The sequence below is a fragment of the Coenobita brevimanus genome, chromosome 82, assembly GCF_032717465.1.
Source record: "Coenobita brevimanus isolate Jiangsu-jjx chromosome 82, ASM3271746v2, whole genome shotgun sequence".
Taxonomy (NCBI): domain Eukaryota; kingdom Metazoa; phylum Arthropoda; class Malacostraca; order Decapoda; family Coenobitidae; genus Coenobita; species Coenobita brevimanus.
The window spans coordinates 16,381,565-16,403,344 of record NC_137035.1 but is presented as its reverse complement, the minus strand read 5'-3'; the positions used below and the strand labels follow the sequence as shown (position 1 = coordinate 16,403,344).

The following is a 21,780-nucleotide window of genomic DNA, read 5'->3' as shown; positions in this document are numbered from 1 at the left end:
TTATAAGTACCACTCCATACATTGTTACAATAAAACAATAAAGGAAAAATCAGCGAGTAATAAAAGAGCTTAAAAGACCGTGTTGTTAGTTGATCACGAATTTGGTACATGATACCATACTGTTTGCTAATCTTTGTATGTAGATACTGGATATGTAAATGCCATGACAAACGTTCATCAATTATAATACCAAGGAATTTTATACTGTCCACTCTTTCAATTGACGGCACCTATGTAGATGTTGGGTTGATTTGCAATGCTTTGTTTCCTTCTAAATATAATGTAATGAGATTTGCTTACATTTAGCGTGTTTGTTGCTTGTTATCCATTTTTTAATATCTGTTAGACTGCTATTTACAACATTTGATAGTTCATTGAGATTTTGGTGGCTTGCATAAAAGGTACTATCATCAGCAAATAGTACTGGCTTCATATGTGAGGTAGCATTTATATCAGCTCACTTCCCTCAGTGGAGACCCTCTTCTCCCTAAGTAAGCTACTTTTTATATCTTGGAGGCCATTCCACCCCAACAAATGAAATAAATCTTCATCAGTGATTTGGACACTTGTTTATAAAATTTAACCTTCTAGATATTCTTGCTTTGTGGTAGGTGGGGGCGCTCACCATCCACTCACTCGATATAGTGCTGCTGTCGGGTGTCTGCCCTTTCCTCTCCTCCATCTTTCTTTTCTTCCATCCTCTTCTGTCGTCCTTTACTTCATTCTTTCCTTGTCCTTCTGCCTACAGGTAACTTTATACTCCCTTTTCTGTCTTTCTTTCCTTCATTCTCTCCTCTTCCTTCTGCCTGTGGGTGATTCTACACTGAGTGACAAGCCAAATGGTTTCCTGTACACCAGGAAACCATTTACTCTGCTGGATGGTAACCGTATAGCCAAATTTTGGCACCTGGTTGTTTAGTGAGTAATTATTGTGCTCCAATCAGATTGAGCCGGTGAAGGTTTATATCCAGGGGGTGGTAAGGGTTGATTGCTCATGTAATGCCACTCAGGGATGAGTGAGGCTGATCACTCTCATCTTAAACGTCAGGACCAACTGCTTAGCCCCGAGCTCCTACGCTCCTCATGGGGCAATGTAGGATTTGATGATGGACGGATATTCCTGCTTCCTCTGGACAACTGTAGTCTACTTCAGATTGATGCCTAGCATTAAAGGAGTTAATTTAGTTAGTGCTCTCTGTTCCAAAAGCCTCCCCAAAGATTTAAAAAATGTTTGGAGACAGCAAGACCTTTGAACAGGGCTTGGATCCTTTAAAAATCAATCTTTTTCACATTACTTTTTTTCCCCTTCATTCTTCCCACCTCCTGATGGTTTTACTCATCACAGGAGAGAACTTTTGTGGTGATGTGGTTAAAGAAGGCTATACCTAACCCCTCCAGCTCTAAAAAAGTCCCTCCTAATGTAAATAAATCCCCAGACTAAGATGAGAAACACATCATACAAGTGAATGGGTTTAGACTACATCCCCTCCTGTTTCACAGTTGTTCATGACAGCAAATCAGTTCCAGTAATATCATAATAGAATGCATTAGCATTTATTACTTACATAAATTAACACTCATGCTTTTGACTCGCTCTCTGCTGAGTAAAATCAAAAAGCATTGGCTAGAAAAGAATACTAAAATTATCCTGACCTTGAGAATGTTCATGATGTTGGTACTACTCACAAATGTACTTATGATCAATACCCTATAGTAACTCAGGTTCTGATATGCAGTAAGGGCAAGGAGGCTGCAGAATCTTCCTCTCTGTCCTGGTTTAACTTCATAAATTATTCTTAAGTTATGATATGAAAATTACAGCAGGTTATAGCTATTTTCTGCAGGAAGATCAAGGAAAGTAGTGCAAATTCCTACTTTGTCTGGTTCTTCCTGTAAAAAAATTATCCAAGTTACAATGGGGAATCAATCGTAAATATCTCTGAGAATCCTACCCGTCCTATAACTTATTCTCAGTTGAATAATATAGTTTGGTACTAATTAACCTAACCATGAAACTGTTAACAGTGACAGGATGAACACTTTCAGGGCTGGCTTCTATACTCACTAAGCTGAATAAAACCATCTGGTGTTAAATAAAATACTAAACTTGTCCAGACCATGACATATTGCTACTGACTGACATATAGCTTAGGGAAGACTTCAAATTAAAGGGGTTAGATATACTGTACCCTGTATTCACTCCTTCATTATGATTACTTTATTAGTTCAATAATATCATCTTGTGGTAGCAGGATATGATGAGGTTCAATCTATCTATCTATCTATCTCTTATCTTTTTTTTATGCGAGGAAGAAGGAACCAAAGGCAGAGCCTGCAAAACAGTTCCTTCTAAGAAAAAAACAAAAACAAAACAAAAGAGAGCCAAATTCAAGATCAATTCATTTCGAGATGCCTGGACACACTGCATTTGAAAGAATGGAGATCATTGGAAGTAGGAAATACAGACAGAGGGAGACAGTTCCAGAGCTGACCTGCTGCATAAATGATGGACTGGGAGTAACGGTTAAGGGGTAGCTGTCTGCCTTTTAGTTACAGCAGTTATTTTATGGCAAGGGACCACCAAGACATAAAGTAACTTGGTGGTGGGATGAGGGTGTAGAAGCTGCAGTTAAGGAGAAAAGAAGGCTTTTCCGGGAATGGAAGAAGGGAGGTAGCAAAGAGGAATATTTGGCTGCCAAGTGTAGGGCTAGAAGGGAGGTATACAGGGCAGTCTGAGTCACAGAGACTACTACTTGATAACCTAAATCATGGGGAAAGGAAAAATATGATATTTAGGGTGGCAGGTCAAGTGAAGAGGGTTAATCGAGATATTATAGGTGAGCAGTGTGTGAAGAATGATGAAGGAAGGGTAGTGGTGAACAGTGAGGATATGTGTCAAGTGGGGTTGGTGGAGGATTAGTGCCCCTCCCTGTAAAACAATTAACTCTAAGCCCTTGGCCACCCCGTTTGGGATACATGGCGTCTGGCAATGAATGAATGAAATGAATGAAGAGAGCACTATAACCGGTTGTTGAATGAGGAGTTTGACTGGGACAGGGAAGGTTTGGAGCCAGCTGATCCAGTGTCTGGCCCTTGGCCTTTGATTGATACTGCTACTGTGAGTGAGGCAATAGGCAGGATGAGGGTGGGGAAGGCAGCAGGTGTGTCTGGGTTGACTGCCGAAATGCTGAAGGCCTCAGGCGATATAGGGGTGAGTTTAGTAACTGACCTGATATATAGGATTATTTATGAGTGTGTTGTCCAAGATGATTGGATGAAGAGTGTAATTGTAAATGTGTATAAGGGGAAGGGTGATGCCCTGGAAAGAGGAAATTATAGAGGTATAAAGCTTTTAGATCAGATAATGAAGGTAATGGAGAGAGTTTTAGAAGGTATGATTAGAGAAAGAGTGAATATTGATGAGATGCAGTTTGGCTTTATGCCAGGTAGGGGGACCATTGATGCTATATTCATTGTTCGACAGCTTCAGGAAAAATATATTGGTAGGAGAAGGGATCTGTATTTTGTTTTTGTTGATTTGGAAAAGGCCTTTGACAGAGTCCCTAGAGAAGTGGTGAAGTGGGCAATGAGAAAGCTTGGCTTGGAGGAGTGGCTGGTTAGGGTGGTTATGGCTATGTATGTGGGTGCTCACACCCAGGTAAGAGTGAATAGAGATTTGAGTGATGAGTTTTCTGTGAATGTTGGTGTACATCAGGGGTCAGTCTTGAGTCCCATGTTGTTTATCATGGTACTTGAAGCACTTTCACATGACTTTAGAAACGGACTCCCGTGGGAGTTGTTGTATGCTGACGATTTGGTGCTGATTGCAGAGAACAAAAGGGAGGCGGAGGAAAGGTTTAGGGAGTGGAGAGATGGTATGGGGCACAAGGGTTTAAGGGTAAATGCAGATAAAACAAAAGTGATGATATCTAGGGTTGGTGGCGGTACTGTCAAAGACGAGGGAGAGTGGCCATGTGCAGTTTGCCACAAGGGCGTGGGAAGTAATTCCATCTTGTGCGGTGTGTGTGATAAATGGGTGCATAAGAGATGTAGTGGTATCAGAGGTAGACTGCGAGATAATGCTGATTTTATGTGTACAGCGTGTCGGGGTGAGCAGGTGGAGATTGTCAGACGTGAAAGGATTGAACTTGCTGGTGAATCTCTTGAGTGTGTGGAAGAGTTTTGTTATTTGGGAGACATGTTGTGTGCTGGAGGTGGGGCTGAAGCTAGCTCTGTGGCTAGGGTGAGAAGTGGTTGGAAGAAGTTCAGGGAGCTCTTGCCTCTCCTGACTTTGAGAGGACTCTCCCTACGTGCTAAGGGGTCTTTGTATGCAGCATGTGTTGGGAGTGTAATGCTGTATGGTAGTGAGACCTGGGCAGTGAAGGAGGAAGATATTCGCCGGCTCAGACGTACAGAAATGACAGTGATTAGGTGGATGTGCAGTGTGTCCCTGCGTTCAAGGCCTGGAGGGGCTGGGTTTACGATGGAGTTGAGAGGTAGGATGGGACTGGAGTGTATTGGTGTTGTGATGAGGAGAGGTAGATTGAGATGGTTTGGACATGTGGAGAGGATGGGGGATGATAATTGGGTGAGGAAGGTGAGAAGTGTTAATATTGGGGGTGGGGTTATGAGGGGTAGACCGAGAAAGACATGGGACGAGGTCATTAAGTGTGACCTCAGGGTTAAGGGACTGAACAGGGAGGCTGCAATGGATCATGCAGCATGGAGAGCCGCCATTAGGTGACCAAGGCCGACTCATGCAAGCATGTTGGAGCCTTTAAAAATGAAAACGAATTAAAACGAAAACAGAGGGGCATTAACTCTCAGCCAACCCACTTGGTGACATGGAGGGAATACATATGGGTTGGTTATATGGTTACCACCCATTGCTGTACATGGTTGGTTTCCTGGCTTACAGGAAACCATTAGGCTTGTCACTCAATGAAAAGCCATCTGAAAAAGAAAGAAGAGTAATAAAATGTGACAGGAAAGATGGGAGAAATGGGAGGAGAGGAGAGCTGACACAGCAAAATAATGATGCAGAAGAAGGCAGAAGAAGACAGCACTGCATCAAATGAGTCAGCAGACTGAAGGGGTGACTACTTGGTAATGGTTCAGCAAGACAGTGACCATAAACAAAATCAATATACTGTACTGTGAGATTAACATATAATTTAATTCACTCAAACCGATGAATATTAACTCTCTCACGGAAAACATAACTTCAGCAGTCAATTTCAGCAAGTGCCAGGCAGTTTTATTCAGCTTAAGTGAGACTTTACAAACTAATGGGATGAGATATAGCCTTCAAGTTTCCATTAACCCCTTCACTAAGAGGCTAGGAAGAAAGGTTGCTGGTTCCTTGAAATCAGGGATGAGAAATAGGGAAGTGAGCATGAAAATGAAAAAGTTACTACATGACAGTATTGTGATACCAACTCTAACGTATGGAAGTGAAGCTTGGACCTTGTTGGAGGGAGAGAAGTCAAGAGTGAGAGCAGTGGAAACGGGTTCTTTGAGAGAAGCATGTGGAGTCACATGGAGAGACAGACTGACAAATGAGAATGTGAAGGAGCATTGTTATGTGCATGTGGAAGTGATAGGAAACGTTAGCAGAAACACGCTGAGGTGGTTTGGCCATGTGAAGAGGATGGAGTGTAAGAGACTGACGAGAAGAGTGTACGCGAGTGAGGTGGAGGGGGAGGCCAAGGATGAGATGGAGGGATGGAGTGGAGAGGTATATGAGGAAGGGGGGTGTGAGCTGGGAGCAGGACAGTGAAATAGCAATGGACAGGGCGATGTGGAGGCAATTTGTTTGTGGCCACCCCGAATGGGATTAAGGCATCTGGCAATAGATAGATAGATAGACAGACTAAGGGGCTATACCTCGAGTAAAATATCTGCAGGTAGGCTAGTAATAGCTACGAAAAAGATGTCACCAGTGATTATAACTTAATTTCCACTTGTAAGTTATTCATATTTTCTTTGTACAACATGGTTTGCATCTCTAAAAATAAAAAAGAATGTAGTGTGTACAATGAAACATTAATCGCTTGGGTAAGATGGGGCGAGGGTGGCAGGGTAGGTCTTGGGTGGTGTGGTTGGTGGTGTGTTGTGTGGTATGTTGGGTGGTGGGGTAGGTGGTGTGTTGGCTGGTGTGTTGGGTGGTGTGTTGGGTGGTGAGGTAGGTGGTGTGTCGGGTGGTGTGTTGGGTGGTGGGTTAGGTGGTGTGTTGGGTGGTGGGGTAGGTGGTGTGTTGGCTGGTGTGTTGGGTGGTGAGGTAGGTGGTGTGTCGGGTGGTGTGTTGGGTGGTGGGGTAGGTGGTGTGTTGGGTGGTGGGGTAGGTGGTGTGTTGGGTGGTGGGGTAGGTGGTGTGTTGGGTGGTGGGGTAGGTGGTGTGTTGGCTGGTGAGGTAGGTGGTGTGTTGGGTGGTGTGGTAGGTGGTATGTTGGGTGGTGGGGTAGGTGGTGTGTTGGGTGGTGTGGTAGGTGGTGTGTTGGGTGGTGGGGTAGGTGGTGTGTTGGGTGGTGGGGTAGGTGGTGTGTTGGCTGGTGTGTTGGGTGGTGTGGTAGGTGGTGTGTTGGGTGGTGAGGTAGGTGGTGTGTTGGGTGGTGAGGTAGGTGGTGTGTTAGGTGGTGGGGTAGGTGGTGTGTTGGCTGGTGAGGTAGGTGGTGTGTTGGCTGGTGTGGTAGGTGGTATGTTGGGTGGTGGGGTAGGTGGTGTGTTGGGTGGTGTGGTAGGTGGTGTGTTGGGTGGTGTGGTAGGTGATGAGTTGGGTGGTGTGGTAGGTGGTGTGTTGGGTGGTGGGGTAGGTGGTGTGTTGGGTGGTGTGGTAGGTGGTGTGTTGGGTGGTGGAGTAGGTGGTGTGTTGGGTGGTGTGGTAGGTGGTGTGTTGGGTGGTATGGTAGGTGGTGTGTTGGGTGGTGGGGTAGGTGGTGTGTTGGGTGGTGTGTTGGGTGGTGTGGTAGGTGGTGTTGGGTGGTGTGGTAGGTGGTGTGTTGGGTGGTGGAGTAGGTGGTGTGTTGGGTGGTGGGGTAGGTGGTGTGTTGGGTGGTGTGTTGGGTGGTGTGTTGGGTGGTGTTGGGTGGTGTGCTGGGTGGTGTTGGGTGGTGTGTTGGGTGGTGTGGTAGGTGGTGTGTTGGGTGGTGGGGTAAGTGGTGTGTTGGGTGGTGTGGTAGGTGGTGTGTTGGGTGGTGGGGTAGGTGGTGTGTTGGGTGGTGGGGTAGGTGGTGTGTTGGGTGGTGGGGTAGGTGGTGTGTTGGGTGGTGGGGTAAGTGGTGTGTTGGGTGCGGGGGGGGGGTACTGTAAGTGGTGTGTTGGGTGGGGGGGTACTGTAGGTGGTGTGGTGGGTTAGGTAGTGGGTTAGGGTGGTGGGTTAGGTAGTAGGTTAGGTTGGTGGGATCAGGTGGTGAGTTAGGTAGTGGGTTAGGTGGTGGGATAGGGTGGTGGGTTAGGATGGTAGATGGGAGGGTTGGTTAGGGTGTTAAAGTAGGTTGAAATGGCACGTTAGGGTGGTGCGCTGAAATGGCAGGTGAGGGTGGAAGGTTGAAATGATAGGTTAGGGTGGTAGGTTGAAATGGTTGGTTAGAGTGGTAGGCTGAAATGGCAAGTTAGGGTGGTAGGTTGAAATGGCAGGTTAGGGTGGTAGGCTGAAATGGTAGATTAGTGTGGCAGGTTGAAATGGCAGATTAGGGTGGTAGGTTGAAATGGTAGATTAGTGTGGCAGGTTGAAATGGCAGGTTAGGGTGGTAGGTTGAAATGGCAAGTTAGGGTGGTAGGTTGAAATGGCAAGTTAGGGTGGTAGGTTGAAATGGCTGGTTAGGGTGGCAGGTTGAAATGGCTGGTTAGGGTGGCAGGTTGAAATGGCTGGTTAGGGTGGTGGGTTGAAATGGCAGGTTAGGGTGGTAGGTTGAAATGGCAAGTTAGGGTGGTAGGTTGACAAGTTAGGGTGGTAGGTTGAAATGGCAAGTTAGGGTGGTAGGATGAAATGGTAGGTTGAAATGGCAGGTTAGGGTGGTAGGTTGAAATGGCAGGTTAGGGTGGTAGGTTGAAATGGCAGGTTAGGGAGGCAGATGGGAATGGCAGGTTAGTATGGTAGGTCGCAAGGTAGGTTATGGTGGCTGGAGGGAGGGAAGAACTAGGTTGGAGTGAAGATTATCTTGGTTCAATCGAGGAAAAAGTCGGCATACAGGTAAATAAGGATAGAATAAATGTTGTAATGATGGTACTTGGAGTATGTGATGTGATGTGTATATGTTGGCTTTTGGGGAATAGTTGTGAATGTCTCTCCCTCTCTGATCGGTTTGCTGGAAATGTCGGCATGGTGGGTGACCAAGATTATCCCCCTCTCACCCCTCCTAAAACCCACGTAGCTTGGTATGTTAGAACTAAGGACAAAAGTTTGCTTAAAATTTAACCTTTTCTACTTGTCATCTTTCTGTGCTGGCTAATGCTCCCAAGCTGAGAGTGGGCTGATGTGTTTTGCGTCCACAGACGACTCGAGTATGATGAGTCAGGGAGGAGAGTGACTGTCGTACCCTAAGTGTGAAACAGACGCAGTGGAACAACAGGCCAACTTTGTATGTGACTTGCACTTGTGTCACTGCAGTGACTGTAGTGGTTTGTTTTGGAGTGTTATGTGACCAAGAAAGCCGCTACAATACAAGTTATCACAAGCAAAAATTCGGTGACAATCCTGCCGCAGCACTGTCTTGCCTTCCATTTTCTCATTCCCCGCCAAGTGTTAGTAATATGTAATATCCCTTCTCCTTCCTCCTGTTCTTCTGTTGTGATATTCGTCCATAACAAGCTCGCTGGCAAAACCGTCCAGGAATAAATTTTAGTTTCTATCTCGTGTTTGTTTACATCAGCTTTTGGGCTGTATTCCAGATCATACAGGAGGGTTCATAGGACCTCTTTCTTAAAGATTTATTTTGCAATGTATGCCTTATCACCCTTTTCTATGCTTTATATATTTAAAATATCGTATAATTTGCACCAATAACATACATGAAGACATAATGATGAAATATGCAGAATAAATGTCTAAGGATGATGTATTACGAAGTCTCAAAGCCATGAGTAATATAGTTCTTTGGACTGTGAAGTGGTGGCTACGTACCACATTGTCGGTGGGTGAGCAGTCCACCACAACGTTGGAGAGGCTGGGGGCAGGCGTGGCGGGCAGCAGCTCCACAACCTCCACCAGGATACCAGTCTGAAATCAAATCAACAACATGTTTACAAACACATGCATAAACCACACATACAAAAACACATTTTGTTTTATATAAGTGTAATAACATTTAAAAGCATAATGCAACTAACAAACGGTCTATATAAACAAGCAATACAACTACTACTCCACTGCTCCTACTACTAATACTAATAAGAACTGAAAGTACAGTACTCAAAGAGTGCAATACCCACGACTACCTATTGGCCTCAGGGCAAAACATTTAACTCTGCCCTTCAAGCAATTGCCCTCAAAATTGAACCGCTTCATTCTTGCTTGACCCTTGACCGTTGCACTAAGTCTGGTTGAAATCGGATCAAAACGTTCAGCTGACCTTGTTTTGTGACCTGAACATTTGACCTTTTTCTATCTTGACATTTGACTGACTATTCTCAATACTGATGCCTTTTATCACTGTCTTAACCTAAACCCTTCCACAAAGCTTGGTCTAAATCAGATAAAAACTTTTTTAATTTGACCTGGTCATGTGACCTTGACCTTTGACATCTTGTTCTAATAAACAACAGGTAAACGTCTTGGCTGATCCTCAACACTTTCACCAAATCTGGTAAAAACTGTTATTTCGCACACACAGACACACGGGCTGAACTCCGACCCTGTGCTGTGACCCTGACCTTCGACTAACTGCTCTCAAACCCGAATCCCTTTGTTCCTGCCACACCCTCCACCCTTCCACTATGTTTGGTGCAATATTAAAAGTTTTGAGTTATTTTGATTACACACACACACACACACACACACACACACACACACACACACATACACAGGACAAGATTTAAATGCTGTATATAAAAAATTCTGTGAATTTTATGAAATAGGAGTCCAGAAGTACATCCCACAGCACAAAGAAGCAGATAAGAAAATACAGAAATGGTTCAACAGAGAATGTAAAAAATCAAAAGAAGAGATTTGTTGTGGAATAGATACAAAAGACACAATAGTGAAAGGGCGTATAATAATTACAAACAGGCAAGAAACGATTATACAAGAATAAGGAGGGAAGCCCAAAAACAGTTTGAGGAGGACATAATAAATAAAAGTAGTGATCAACCAAAGCTGTTTTACAGATACATCAGAAGCAAAACCAAGGTAAAAGATATAATACTATCCATTATGGACGAGGGAATCACTTATACACAAGAGAAAGATGCTTGTGAAGCACTAGATAAGAATTTCCAATTAGTTTTTACAGAAGAAAAAAATTTTGAGAGGGACTATGTGGAACATGCATACCCACACATACTACCAGATATACAAAGAGCAGAAAAAGTAATACAGGAGGAGTTAAGAAAATTAGACAGACGAAAAGCAAGTGGTCCTGATGAAATTTCATGTTGGGTACTATGAGAATGTGCAAAGGAGTTAAGTAAACCATTATTTTTAATTTTCAAGAAATCCTTGAGTCAAGGGAAACTACCTGATATTTGGAAAAAGGCAAATATTGTCCCCTTATTCAAGAAAGGAAATACACAAAATCCACTAAACTACCGACCAGCATCACTGACCAGTGTTGTAAGCAAGGTATTAGAAAAGCTTATAAGAAAAGCTTGGGTAAATCATCTAGAAGAACACAGTATGATAACAGAAAGACAGTTTGGTTTCAGAAAAGGAAAATCATGTGTTACTAATCTGTTGAGCTACTATGACAGAGTAACAAACACAATACAGGAAAGAGAAGGATGGGTGGACAGTATCTATTTAGATTTCAAGAAAGCTTTTGACACAGTACCACACCAAAGACTTTTATGGAAACTGTACCATCAAGGAGGAATTCGAGGCAAACTTTTTTGTTGGATGCAAGATTTTCTCATAAAAAGAGAAATGAGAACAGTACTAAGAGGAAACTACTCATCATGGAAAGAAGTGACTAGTGGAGTACCACAGGGTTCAGAGCTGGCACCAATCATGTTTTTAGTGTATATAAATGATATAAACAGTAACACTGGAAATGAGACCTATCTGAATATGTTTGCAGATGATGCAAAAATACAAAGGAGAATTACTAACACAGACTCTTGTAAAGAGTCACAAGAAGAATTAAATAAACTTCATGAATGGAGTAATACATGGCAAATGGAATTCAATGTGGACAAGTGTCATGTAATCAAGTTTGGTAAAAGTGGAAAAAGACCTGATTGGGATTATACGTTAGGAAATAAAACCCTATACACATCAGAAAGAGAGAAGGACCTAGGTGTGATTATCAATAACAGACTATCTCCGGCTGACCACATCAGTGAGAAGGTACGGAACATGTATACACTGCTTGCAAATATAAGAATAGCATTCACATACATAAATGAAGACATGCTAAGAAGGATAATAACATCATTCATTAGACCAACCCTGGAATATGCATCAGTAGTCTGGAGTCCTCATCTCAAAAAACACATAGACAAGATTGAAAAAGTTCAAAGGGCCACTACAAGATGGACACCAAGCTAAAGGGACCTAAGATACGAAGAAAAACTAAATACAGTAAACTGAATCTACCAACACTACAGGACAGAAGGAAAAGAGGTGACATGATAATGCTATATAAGTGCATATCAGGGAAGGAGAAAATAGACATAAATGATTACTTAACATATGGAGAAGCATCAGCAAGAGGACACTGCAAAAAACTGCATAAGAAGAGGTGATAAAGACGTAAGGAAATTCAGTTTCCCAAACAGAGCAATTGATTAATGGAATGCACTACCGAATGAAATAGTGTGTGCCAAAACAATTCACAAATTTAAGGATATGTACGATAAATATGGTTTAAGACATGGGACAGTACGAGCTTGACTCATTCCTGTAAAGATACAATTAGGTAAGAACAAACACACCCACTCACCGTCCCCCACATTTATCTATTCTGTATAAAAGAGCCGCATTGTTTGTTTGCCCTTCAATCACGCCCAAACCAATGGCCAGAAACCTCCAGACCCATATATATTCTGAATCAGAGCGACCCAAGGACAATTTTGGGGGAGTCAAAATTCAGATCTGGGTCATTTGAGGTCACTGGTAGAGTGTTTGCCTTTTTGGCCTGACAACGCCAGGCACTCTTGCAGCCCAATTTTTGGCATGGAGACTCACATGACATCCAGTTATGATATAGGCCTAGGCTATGTGAGGTTGACCTCCAGTCATTTGAGGTCACTGGTCAGAAGTCATTTGAAGTCATCTGTAATACAGTAGGCCTACACGTTTGAACGACTGGACCCAGCAGCCCAATTTTTGGCATGGAGACTCACATGATCTCTGGTTTGGACACAGGCTATGTGAGGTTCACCTCCAAGGTCATTTGAAGTCACCAGTCAGAGGTCATTTGAGGTCACCAGTAACAGTAAACAAGTGTGCACAAATTCAGTGCGTTAGTCTGTAAAAGCTGAACCAGAAAGTTCCTGGACCTCTTATAATCCCTCATCAAATGCATAAGAGGTACATGGTCTTTCTATAGCAGAAAGAAAGACTGAACAAGAGCAAATAGGATTAGTGTGTTCGCCTTTTTGGTCCGATCAACGCCAGATACCCCTACTATAGTGTGTGTGTGTGTGTGTATATATATATCTACCTATCTCTCTCTCTCTATATATATACAGTATATATATCTGTCTATCAATCTATCAATCAATCTATCTGTATATATGTATCTATATCTATCTATATCTGTCTATCAATCTATCAATCAAACAATCTATCTGTATATATGTATCTATATCTATCTATCTATATTTACTGCATATACCGTATATATATATTTCATACAGCGCTTCACAGTACTTACAAGGTGAGGCTATTCCTTGACTAAAGGGGGGATGATGGCAAACACTTGTCATGTGCCTCTCATTACCGTGAAAAAAAAAAAAAAAGTGTTATACAGGCGGGACTAGTCAAGGGTCCCTACCCCAGCATTATCCCCCTAACCTCTCATGTTAACAGGCATCGGCCAGTATTAGAACTACCGATAAACAATGCCTTCCTTCCCTACGATGCAGTCTCATCAGTTCTTAAAACTCTTATCTTCGGAAGAACCAGCATTATTTGTGGCTATCAGAGACTTTTAAATGCGCAGTAAGGCCTTTATATTGAATAAAAAGGATATACTTTTAATACAACTGTTTCAGAGCAATTTGTTACAGTTAAATGTTTCAGATTTTTTTTTTTTTTTTTTTTTTTTTTTTTTTTTTTTTTGGGATTATAAAGCCTATCGTCCCTCTTCACACCTGCAGCGTCCATCCCTGTGCTGCTGGCCTAGGTGGGTGTGAGGCAGGAGGGTCAAGTAATACTATTTAGTGCCGAGACAGCAAAAGGCGCCGGAGCTGGCTTACTGCACTGACGGTCATAATAGAAGTGGCACAGGACGCTTCGTACCACCTCTCCCTTAGCGATTTAGTCTGCAAATTAACTTATTTGTGTTCTGCATCAGTACCATACAACATATACAGATAGACAGACAGGCAAATAAACAGACAGATAGAGACAGACACAAACTAACAGACAGATAGGTAGACAGACTGATAGATAACCAACTTTCATGTCACTAGGGCTGTAGTTTAGATGGGACAGGAAGGTTCGTAGCACCTCTTAGCAATTTACTTGCATATTACACCTTAACATTCTCTTGTATGCTGTATGTCGCCTTAATATCCACACGGTCTGCATCAAGTAACATACAAAAAGATAATGAGAGGTACTGAGCGGAACAAATCACTAAGGAACACAATCCAAAGGTGTAAGGCGAAGAGGTGGTGGAGTCATCAGCAAACAGGGCAGAGGGCACAGCGTAAACATCCACTTACGTAAATTACACAAGTACGTTCTCACATTATTAAAAAAAAAAATAAATAAATAATAATAATAATTGAAATCATGTGGTTGTGACTATAAATGTGTAATTTTAACGATGAACGTGTCCATAAAAGTATAATTTTTAACAACTGTTTTTGTTATTTTGTCTTTTTAATCCTTTAATTTGATTATATATGTTTTCCTTTTATTCTTGCAATCTCTACACGAATTTATCTGCAATATCTACGAATTTATCTCCAATATCCATACAAATCTATCTGCAATATCAACGAATTTATCTGCAATATCCACTAAAAATTATCTGCAATATAACGAATTTTTGTGCAATATATACGAATTTATTTTCAATCTCTAATCGAATTTATTTGCAATATCCACACGAATTTATCTGCCATATCCATTTGAATTTTTCTGCAATATCCTCACGAATTTAGCTGCAGTCTCCACACGAATTTATCTCCAGCATCTACAAATTTATCTGTAATATCTAGACAACCTTATCTGCCATATCCTGACAAGTCTATCTGCAATATCCACACGAATTTCTCTGCAATAGCCAAACGAATTTATTTGCAATATCTACGAATTTAGCTGCAGTATCCACACAAATCTATCTGCAACATCAACGAATTTATCTGCAATATAACGAATTTTTGTGCAGTACATACGAGCTTATTTTCAATCTCTAAACGAATTTATTTGCAATATCGACACGAATTTACCTGCAATATCAACACGAACTTATCTGCAATATCGACACGAATTTACCTACAATATCCACACGAAATTATCTGCAATATCCAAATTAATTAATCTGCAATATTTACGAATTTATCTGCAATATCCACACGAATTAATCTGCAATATTTACGAATTTATCTGCAATATCTACGAATTTATCTGCAATATCTACGATTATATCTGCAATATCTACGAATTTATCTGCAATATCTACACGAATTAATCTGCAATATTTACGAATTTATCTGCAATATCTACGAATTTATCTGCAATATCTACGAATATATCTGCAATATCTACGAATTTATCTGCAATATCCACACGAATTTCTGTGGAGCTGGAGAGGTCAGACACAGCCTTCATTAACTCCTTCACAAAGAGAGGTCTGCCTCGACTAAAACTGTTTGTATATAAGCAAGAATAAAATAGTAAAATGCATAATCAATTGAAAGGGTTATTATTCACTCTAAAGTATGTGATATGTGAAGTACAGTATGTGATGCAGGAGTGTAGTATGTGAAGCAGGAGTGTAGTATGTGAAGCAGGAGTGTAGTATTTGACGCAGCAGTGAAGTATGTGAAGCAGGAGTGTAGTATGTGAAACAGGAGTGTAGTATGTGAAGCAGGAGTGAAATACGTGAAAGCAACCCACAAAATTATAAGCAAGCAATCTCATACACGAGAGAGAGAGAGAGAGAGAGAGAGAGAGAGAGAGAGAGAGAGAGAGAGAGAGAGAGAGAGAAACAGCTCTTGACGTCAAAAGGAATAAAATATTACACGCGTAATTCACAGCCAAAAGGTTACTACTGCTACACACACACACACACAATCTATAAGCGAGTGAGCAGACCCATTTATAACGGATACAGCCAGACACAGAAGTTGACCTACTGTTCCACTTTACCGAATACACTTTACATGTAGGGCATGTCCGTCACACTTTTCCCTGACGCATGAAATCAAAATCATCTATTGCCAGAGACATACCAAGCTTCTCTCGGCTTAGCAGTATTAGCCAAGGGAGGAGAGTGACAAGAAGAGATGAAATATTAGCAAAAAAAAAAAAAAAAAAAACACCAAACCTCTCTCAGCTTTGTGATATTAGCCAGGAGAGGAAAGCGACATGTAACAGAGGTGAAATATTAGGCCAAGAAGCATATCAAGCCTCTCTCAGCTTTGCAATATTAATCAGCAGGGGAAAGTGACAAGAAGAGGTGAAATACTAGGCAAACAAACATACCTAGCCTCTCTCAGCTTAGCAATATTAGCCAGCAGTTGGGGATAAAAGTTCCCCTAATATTTTACCTCTACTTACCACTTTTCTCTACTGGCTAATATTCCTAAGCCGAAAGAAGCTTGGTGTTTCTCTACCCATATTTGTGCAGAAGAGGGACGCCTTCATGTGGTGGCACTGATATTACATCGTGGCTCCACTGCTTAGTTATACAAATGTCCCTCACCTATTTCCCAATTCCTCAGAAGAAGGATAGTGGACTGCAGATGGGCAACTTAAGCCTGCAGTCTACTGGGTTCACATGTCAGATGAGACTGGGATTGGAACTATTTGTACTACCAAGACTCTCTTGGGTACGACTTGTCAGGGAGGAAAGTGATGGACATGCCCCAAGTGTGAAGTAGACGCAGTGGAAGAGTTAGTGGAGATTTTTAATATAGGAACTGGAAGAGGTTACAGACGAGCATACTTATATATACTGCTTTTACCTGGCCTAAAAATGCTAGCCATCCATGCAGAATGTTGAGTTGTAAAAAACAAATTAATATTAAAATATGACGTTAGTTACGAAGAACATCTATGGTACGGAAGTAGAGTGGAAGCACTGTCTTTTTTCCTCCACTGACCTAAATGAAATAAGCTACAAAAAGACGAAAATCTGGTCCAGACTGAGGTAAAAAAAAGATAAAAAAGTTTAGTACCCGGTAGTGTTGCAACCCTAAGCTCATGTGAAATGTGAACCCATTGGACTGAAGGCTGAAGTTGGTCTCCTGCAGCAGTCCACTAACCTCCTTTCAGGGGCCAGGGAAGGAGATGAGAGACGTTTGTTTTACCAGGTAGTTCAGACCCCCGGTTATATCAGTGCCACCACATGAAGGCGTCCCTCCCCAGCACCGCCTGGATACGTGCCTACTGGCGTCAACGACCTTTGCTTTCGACCTGCCTGACCGGTAAATGTCACACACTGCACGAATCAACTCTCAACACCTTACACACACCTCACCTCTCTCTCTCTCTCTCTCTCTCTCTCTCTCTCTCTCTCACCTTCACCTTCACCCTTTATCTCATCTCCATTCCCTTCCCCACTCCCACCGTCATCCACACCCTCCATCCCCATCCTCATTCCCATCCTCACCCCACAATCTCCACCCTCACCCCACAACCTCCACCGTCACCCACACCCTCCACCTTCATCCTCATCCTCGCCCCACACCCTCCACCCCATTCTCAACAATACCCTCCACCCTCACCCTCACCTCCACCCCTACTCCATCACTACCCTCACTCTTACTTTCTAACAATCCTCCTCTCACCGCTACTTTTACAACTATTCACATTTCATTTATATAAAGCATTTGTAAGAGGAATTTCCTTAAGATTTTCATCCACAAAACATCGTGCATTATTACAGTACATATCCGTGGAATATCTATGGTACCAGTGGAATTATCAATATTAACCGGCTCATGACAGGAGCAACTCTGGTATTCCATGACGACTAAAACCAGACGATTTTATTCAGCTGAGAGTGAGTTATAGGGGCTTCAGTGTTAATATTAGTATCAATAACTCCTTCATGGTTGGGACAATTCAAGCTTTCTGCTCTATAAGACGAAATGCCTACAGCAGGGAACATATGTTTGTCAAAAATGCCACCATTTCTGCTACACTGTTCTCTGCCGGGCACAATTCCTATAAGCTGTGAGATCTGGCACGTTTCTCTGCCCACAGACGACTCATATGATGTATGGGAGAGAGAAGTAACAGACACCACCTATTTGTGACAGAAGCAGTGGTTAAATAAATAAATAGGTGTGTGTGTGTGTGTGTGTGTGTGTGTGTGTGTGTGTGTGTGTGTGTGTGTGTGTGTTTCTGGCTGCAGTGTGCACATTTCAAGCAAGAAGGTCTGGTGAAGCACTGACGGAAAGTGAACCACCGCTGCAAGTAATATGGCTTCACTTATTTCCAGACCTTGGTGAGAACTGACACCTTACATGCCTATTACTACGACCTCTCCCACCCAACCTCACCCCACACCAACACACAACCCCACCCCACACCAACACACAACCCCACCCCACACCAACACAACCTCACCCCACACCACCACACAACCCCACCCCACACCAACACACAACCCCACCCCACACCAACACACAACCTCACCCCACACCAACACACAACCCCACCCCACACCAACACACAACCCCATCCCCCACCACCACACAACTCCACACCAACACACAACCCCATCCCCCACCACCACACAACTCCACACCACCACACAACCCCACCCCACACCAACACACAACCCCATCCCACACCAACACATAACCCCACCCTACACCAACACACAGCCCCACCCCACACCAACACATAACCCCACCCCACACCAACACACAACCCCACCCCACACCACCACCAAACAACCTCTCACCAACACACTATCAAAAAACCCACACCACCATACAACCCCACGTCACATTAGCAGCACACCACATCACACTACTCCACACCAACAAACATCAATTCACACAACGCTGGATCACACTACCCCACACCAACATACACTACACCACACCAAACCACATCATCCTACCCCACGTCATTATTATACACCACGTTACACAACACACAACAACATACCACACATCACACCACATCATACTAACCCACATTAATACACCACACTAACCCACTCCAACATACATCACTCCACACCACACCACACCAATGCACACCATACACCACAAAACACCACACCACACCACATCCACACTAAACCATACCATAATACACCGCACCACCGCTGCACATGAATCACACCTAGAGTCGTTTTTTTTTCTGTTATGCAAAATTAATTATCTAAATGCTAAAGTCTGCAAAGTCAACAGAACGACAAAGTCAAGATGGCTGACTCCCTGACGCCTGGATCGGGATAAACAAACGGACTTAAGATCAGTTCCTCTCGTAACTCAGGTTTTGATATGCAGGATGACTAAGAAGGCTGCCAAATCTTCCTCCCTGTCCTCTTCTATTGACCATGGAGGCTGTCGAATCTTCCTCCCTGTCATGTTCTAACTTCATAAATAAATCTTAACGACAAAAAAATTACTTTTTTTTTTTTTTTTCTGCAGGAAGATGAGGGAAAGGAGTTCAAAATCTTCCCTTGTCTAGTTCTTCCTGCAAAACATTATCTTAGTTACGACGGGGAATCGATCGTAAATATCTCTGAGAATCCTACCCCTGAATCCAGTAGGTGTCGAAGGCCAGAATTCTCTTCAGTTTAAGAGGGTCTCTAGCACCTTCTCCTTAGCGATGTGTTTTCCACATTATAACTAAACATTTTCATAAATATTACTATTTTCAGTATTATTACTACTTTCGGCTTGACATTTAATTCCGTAAGTGTCAAATAAACAGGAATACTGAAGTACTATGGGCATAAATAATATATACCTACTTCACCTTAACCTGATCCAGATTTTCGTCCTTTTGCAGCCAATTTCACGTAGCTCAATGGCAGAATAAGACAATACTACGGCTCTGCTTTCTCTGCATTGCACTTGTTCGTGACTAGTATCATGTTCTAGTGTTAACCTCTTATTACAACTCAACATTCAACATGGAGAGATGGCAATTTTAGTCTAAGTTGGAGTAAAAAAAAAAAGTATAATAAGGGAAGGTATCAGCAGCTTCCTTCAGAGACGAAAATACGACTTCAAGATTGAAAGACACAGAAGAACAGACTGAGGAAGAAGCCACATGCAGAATTAACCATTATGTATGTGAGAGAGGGGGAATAAACTACATTCTGGATTTGACGGCTACAGAGGAAGGGAATGAGAAGGAATGACTGCGTATGGATGGAAGGATGCTGCGTGCCCGTCGTAAGAGGGAAGGGTTGTAGGTGTTGCGTATAAAGTGTGTCTGGTGTGACGGTGATAGTGACACTGTGGCGAAGACAGGGAGATAAAGACAGATAAAGAGACAGACATTGAGAGAGAGAGAGAGAGAGAGAGAGAGAGAGAGAGAGAGAGAGAGAGAGAGAGAGAGAGATGGGAAGCAGTGAAAAAAGGAGCCGATGAAACTCAGGAAGAAAGGAGAGAAAATGAAAAAAAAAAAAGAGAGAGAGAGAGAGACAATTCCCCTACACCTTATTTAATGTCTTTTTTCCCCCTCCAAACTGGAGGAATTCGATACAGCCATTAACAACCCCTTCAGTACGAGGTCTGTATTAAGCTGAATTAAGAGATCTGTAGGAAAAAAAAACTAAACTGTGACGTCAAAACAGAAAATGGACACACAGACACACACACACACACACACACACACACACACACACACACACACACACACACACACACACACACACACAAAATCAACCTCTCTTATCAAACATAATACTACACACTCACGCACTCAGGCCACCTCTGCAAACAGTGACACCCTACTACACCCACACACTGCCACACCCACACCACACACTGCCACACACACACCATACACTGACACATCCACACCTCACACTACCATACCCACACCACACACTAGCACACCCACACCACACACTGCCACACCCACATCACACACTACCACACCCACACCACACACTACCACAACCGACACCACACACTACCACACCCACACCATACACTACCACACTCATCAAAATATACCCAAAGTCCTTTAAAACGGTGCTTCTTTTTCATACTTATTCTTGCAATTACCAAACGATGTTATTCAGTTTTTGCGCGACATCCCGGAATGAAAACAGTGCAGTCAGTTTGTATGTATCTGACACACATCCCTAACCCCTTTCAGCTCTATTGATGGCCAGGTGTAGTCAGATTGGGAGATGAACTTAACTATACTCTTATAACTGTAACCTGGCCCAGATTATCGTCCTTTGGCAACTTTCTTTCACGTAGCTCAGTGGCAGAAAATGGGCAATACTACCACACGACATACTTTCCATAGTGCTTCTTCGTGACTAGCATCATATTTTAGTTTAATTCATCGTTATCCCTCAGCATTCAAGATGGAACGATGGCAATTTCAAAGTTAAAGTAAGAAGACTCATACCCACCTCATAATTATCATCGAAATTCATCTAACTACGATTTAGTATTTAAGTTGCAGAAGTAGGCCAGTTCCGTCAGATGAAAACAGACTAAAATGAAACAATAACCCGTTCAATAAAAAATATATTTGCAAAACTGTGTGGTCTGGGGATAGCAAGAACAGGAAAAAAGTCGCCCTGATAGAGGTGAGTGAAGCGTGATACCGGGACATTTAACTGGACAGGTTTTTGCTAGTTCTCCTTCAAATAGTTTTTTTCTCGCTCTCTTGACCTTATCTCACCCCATCCTTAGGTGGGAAAAGAGATCTGGGTATTGTTGATGATGATAATGATGGCGAAGATGATAATGATGATGACGACGATGATGCTGATGATAATGAAGACGACGACGATGATGCTGATGATAATGATGACGACGACGATGATGCTGATGATAACAGTAATGACGACGATGATGCTGATGATAATGACGATGACGACGACGACGACGATGATGATAATGATGATGCTGATGATGACGATGACTAAAGCGATCAACACACTTCTCACAAGGAAGATGGTAAAAAAAATCCAAGCTGTATTTAAAAAAAAAAAAAAAATGCCTTGTTTTATGGACCGAATGTTTTTTTTTTTTTTTTTTTGGGGGGGACTTAAAAATACTTCAAGC

General features: G+C 42.5%; 1 protein-coding gene across 2 annotated transcripts in view; it reads right to left on the bottom strand.

Annotated features, from left to right (window-relative positions):
* The window catches only part of LOC145409683 (uncharacterized), a 410,883-nt gene that overhangs the window by 304,233 nt on the left and 84,870 nt on the right, over positions 1 to 21,780 (bottom strand). For both annotated transcript variants that reach the window (XM_080280035.1, XM_080280036.1), the window contains exon 2: positions 9,122 to 9,217. In XM_080280035.1, coding sequence (XP_080136161.1) covers positions 9,122 to 9,217 — 96 coding nt within the window. The remainder of the gene's footprint in view (positions 1 to 9,121; positions 9,218 to 21,780) is intronic.